The sequence below is a fragment of the Pteropus vampyrus genome, unplaced genomic scaffold (assembly GCF_000151845.1).
Source record: "Pteropus vampyrus isolate Shadow unplaced genomic scaffold, Pvam_2.0 Scaffold238, whole genome shotgun sequence".
Taxonomy (NCBI): domain Eukaryota; kingdom Metazoa; phylum Chordata; class Mammalia; order Chiroptera; family Pteropodidae; genus Pteropus; species Pteropus vampyrus.
The window spans coordinates 990,617-995,397 of record NW_011889019.1 but is presented as its reverse complement, the minus strand read 5'-3'; the positions used below and the strand labels follow the sequence as shown (position 1 = coordinate 995,397).

The window sequence follows — 4,781 nt, the reverse complement described above, 5'->3', positions numbered from 1 at the left end:
TCACCTTTTCCCCAACAGAGGTGGATGAGTGTTCCTGGCCAGATCATGGTGGGTGTGAGCAGCGCTGCATGAACACTCTGGGTAGCTACAAGTGCGCGTGTGATCCTGGCTATGAGCTGGCCGCCAATAAGAAGACGTGTGAAGGTTGGTGTTGGACACGCCATGTTGGAATCAGAGGGGATGGGGGACGAGCCTTAGGGGACGTGGGGCAGAGATGGGGTGCTGGTTAGTTGTGAAGTAACAACAGACAGCTGCAGTGGATGATCAGAGGGAGAAACAACTCTATAAATTCACAAATGTGAAAGGACTGCCCACATTACATGGACTCCACCCTAGAAAGTGAAACTAGAATCGTGGATTATTTTCTTCTGTAACTATGAAAATTCACATGATTATTAATGTAGAAAATAAAAGCAAAGAAAAACCACGAGCACTTTGGTATGACTCAACTAATAACCATTTCATTCACTTCACTTCTACCTGGCCAGTGTTTCCCTTCCTTATCCACCTGTGTGACTCCATTTGTTTATGTAAACCAGGTACATTGCATAGCTTGGTGCAAACATTTCTGATTCTTCTTCGGGCTATGCCAACTGGGTGACAGGTCAGTACAAGTGCATCATCGTCATCTTTAAAAGCAGTCATGACCTATCTTCAACTTTGTCCCTCCAAATCTTCCGTCGAAACAGGCTAGAAGAAAGGACGTTGAATTAATCGGTTCAGGTTGTCTAACTTTTTTTATTATTATTAAAGAACAGCAGGGCTTATTGCCGCTGGGGGAAAATCGCAGTCACTCGGAACGAACACCAAATGAGCCTCGCTTCTGTTTCCCCCGTGCAGTGGCCTGTGGCGGTTTCATTACCAAGCTGAACGGAACCATCAGCAGCCCTGGGTGGCCGAAGGAGTACCCTACCAACAAAAACTGTGTCTGGCAGGTGGTGGCTCCCACTCAGTACCGGATCTCCCTTCAGTTTGAAGTGTTTGAACTGGAAGGCAATGATGTAGGTTTTGCACTCTTGATTGGGGATTGTGTTAGGATGTGGCTCTGGATTGGGCGAGGGGTCAGCAGGCAGGGAGGTGGCGTCCTCGGATCATGACATCTTAGCTGGGAGGGAACTGAGGGATGTTTGCCGCAGTGGTTTTTAGCTGCACATCCTCCGCAGGTAGAGTGCTTGGGTCCTCTTGTCACTGCTAAATCCAAGGAGAACCCGGACAAGAGTGGAGAAGGCGGGTCTTGGGGGCCGGAGGTGGTCTGGACAGGAACGTCCCCTGGGTGAGGAATCTGGGGGTTAGTATCCACCTGAGGGGAATGGAGAGGGCAAGGTGCAGCTGGGGACCAGGATGGTATAAGCCTCCCTTGGGCAGTGGTCACAGGGTGAGCAAGTCAGCCCAGGCCCAGGCAGAACCCTGCCGCAGAGCGTGGGTGGGAATGTGGCATGTCGGCCTCTCTACCTGCAGGGGCCCTGGTAGGAGTCAAGGCGACCCACCCCGCTGGACCTGGCTGAGCCCATCTGGCCACCTGGCAGGGTTTAGTTCTCAGAAAGGGGTCCTGCAGTGCACAGGGGCAGGGGTGGCGATGCGGGGACACCAGGCAGCTCCCGGTGGTGCTCCCTTGCAGGTCTGTAAGTACGACTTCCTGGAGGTGCGCAGCGGCCTGTCGCCCGACGCCAGGCTGCACGGCAGGTTCTGCGGCTCCGAGACGCCCGAGGTCATCACCTCGCAGAGCAACAACATGCGCGTGGAGTTCAAGTCAGACAACACCGTCTCCAAACGCGGCTTCCGGGCCCACTTCTTCTCAGGTGCGCAGGTTTCGGGCGAGGCCACAGCGCTGAGGGCAGCACGGCTTTGCGGGCTCCGAGCCTCTGGAGCACCTGCCCACCCCTCTATGCCACCTGCCCTGACCTTATGGCATTTCCCTAACAAATTACCACCAACTGGGGGCCTCAGAGCAACAGAATTGTGTTCTCTCCCAGTTCTGGAGGCCAGATGTCTGACATCAGGGTGTCAGCAGGACTGTGTACTCTAAAGGCTCTGGGAAGGTCCCTTCCATGTCTCTTCCTAGCCTGTGGTTTCAGTGCTTCGGGGTTGGGTGGGCTTCATCTCTTTATTCTTTAGGTGTTCTCCAAGGATTCTTAGTCTTCCTCATGAAATAAGAGGGTGAAACTAAAATACAAAGTGTCCAGTGGCACATCAGCCGCCGTGGGCACAGGATACAGAGGAGGAAGACACCTAGACCCCTGAAGCTACCACTGTGGGGAGTCAGGACGGAGGCGGGTCCTCCCGCTATTACAGGAAGAAGTTGGCTTAGGAGAGGGACGCATACTGCCCTGGCTTGTTCTACAAGCACCATAACGGTAACGCCAGCTGACACTTGAGTTCATACATAATGATACATAAAAGCTAACGCTTACTCCGAGATGGACACTGTTCTAGAGGCTTTCCCCGTACTGATTCATTCCGTCCTCTCGGCAACCCTTCGAGGTGAGGATACTGTTATTGACTCTACTTTAGAGGTGAGGCAACTGGGGCACTGAGGTCGAGGTCGAGGTCAAGGACTGCCCAAGGTCACAATGGCTGGCAGTTGTGGAGTAGGCTGTCATTCACTTACCTATTCCTTAGGCAGGAGGTGGCATGGGGCCCCGACCTCTGGGGCTTGCTCACTGAGTGACCTTGGGCAGATTAGCATTCTCAGCCTCAAGTTTCCTTACCTGTAAAATGGAGGCACAGGAACCCATCTCCTAAAGGTGTGTAAGAATTAACTTCAGTAAGGTACAGAAAGCGCTTGGGGTGGTGCCCATTGCATAGTAAATACACAGTACATGGTAGTTATTTTTATTATCGTTACTATTATTAGCCTCTCCTTTAAGGAGCTCTGTTTCTGGCGGGGATCGGGGGTGGGGAACATATATGTACATTAAAGTGCTTTAGGAGCATGGGGAGTTTGATATATACCAGGGCCACATAATCTACAACAAAAGCTGCCTTCCCCCATGCCCAGTGAAGGGAGGCTCCCTAGTGGAGGGTACTTTTCGTCAGGGTTCTGAGTTAAGAGGGACCATCCCAAGTTGGCGGTTCCCCTAAGAAGAGTCCGTTGATCTCCCCAGACAAGGACGAGTGTGCCAAGGACAACGGCGGGTGCCAGCACGAGTGTGTCAACACGTTCGGGAGCTACCTGTGCCGGTGCAGGAACGGCTACCAGCTCCATGAGAATGGACACGATTGTAAAGAAGGTGAGGCTGGGCTGAGGCTGGGGGATCGGGCTAACTTGGCTGGTGTGTCAGAGTGAGAGTGAGGGACCCTTCCTCCCCACCTGCCACCTCCTGAGCCCCCGAGACTGGGCATCTTCCTTCCCTCATCCTGCCCTCCCTGAAGTGCGATTTTCCCCAGGGCACGTACAGGCCTTCAGGTGCTCTCCTGGAGGCATTGCAGTGGTTAAACCCCCATGCTCCAGAATCGAACTACCTAGATTTAAATCCTGCCTCTGCTACTTACTAGCTGTGTGACTTTGGAATCGTTACTTAACCTCTCTGAGCCTCAATTTCCTCTTCTGTTTATAAAGATCTAAGCATACCCCCTTCTTAAAGTTTTTCTGAGGATTAAATGAGAGAATACCTAGAAAGTATTTCAGACAGTCTGACACATATTAAGCACTTGAAATGTTAATAAATACCAGCTATCTATGTCATCATATTATTTACTGTATGTGCAGTTCTAATAATAAAATAGAATTGGGAAGACTTTGCTTCCTGCTCTATTTACGATTGGGTGTTCTTCAAAGCCAAATGGCTTTGAATGTCCAGTCATTCTGGGAAAGGGCTTCCTCTGTTCTCACTCCACCCTGCAAAGGGAGTTTGAACCTTTCTGATACACCCACAGGCCTCCAGGCCTTGGCCCCAACCACAGAGCCAAGTAGGTGAGGGATAAACATTTCGGAGTTAGGAGATTTGGCTGGGGTGCACAGAGTCTGCTCAGGGCCTTCCTGGAATATTTCAGGAAGAGCTAAGACATCTTTAAAAGCAGATGCTGCTTCTCCTCCAAGCCCAGCCCTGTGACACAGACGAGGGTGGTCATGGGTTGAGTTGGGAGGCGGGTTGGAATAACTTGGATGGAACCGTGATTCTGAAATTCAAAAAATTGTTGTCAAGTCCCCATGAGGGGGACTGGAGCCAAAACAAGGCTGGCCTCCTTTGGTGTGAGGGAGGCCAGGAAGGAGATAAACTCCACTAAGGTCCCACCAGCTGAACAGTGGCTGCCTTCCTATGGGTTTCCCCGGGGGGACAGGGGTGCAGAAATAAATGCCCTAGGTGCAGATCCCGGCCCCCGTTGTCACCTGTTCTCTGTGTAGCTGCAAAGCGGAGGCAGCAAAGAGCAGCAGAAACCTTTCTGAAGCAACCACTTCACCCTCCCTCTTCATCTGCCCCCTCCAGCTCCCTCGGCCTGAATCCACGGTGGTACAAGGTCCACCTCCTCAACTCCCTCTCTTTCCCTGTCAGTATGGTGAAAGCAGATCCAGGTTTGAGTCCCGACTCCACCCCTTACCAGCAAGTCACTTACCCACTCTAAACTTATTTTCTCATTTGGAAAGTGGGAAGGATAAAACAAGACGATGCATTCAAAATGCTTGGCACAGTGCCCAACGCAGAGGAAGACAAATTCTAATGATTGGCCAAAATGCTACTCATCGAGCAAGTCAGGGGCCACTCTTCGCTAATAACACTGTCACCAGGGCAACATCTGTAGCCTCCAAATGAAACTGCTTGGAAAAACTACAGGAAGTATGT

General features: G+C 51.6%; 1 protein-coding gene across 1 annotated transcript in view; it reads left to right on the top strand.

Moving 5' to 3' along the window:
• TLL2 (tolloid like 2) overlaps positions 1-4,781 on the top strand; it is a 127,410-nt gene that overhangs the window by 114,418 nt on the left and 8,211 nt on the right. The window contains exons 14-17 of the mRNA XM_011374039.2: positions 19-144; positions 841-1,001; positions 1,619-1,799; positions 3,105-3,230. Coding sequence (XP_011372341.1) covers positions 19-144; positions 841-1,001; positions 1,619-1,799; positions 3,105-3,230 — 594 coding nt within the window. The remainder of the gene's footprint in view (positions 1-18; positions 145-840; positions 1,002-1,618; positions 1,800-3,104; positions 3,231-4,781) is intronic.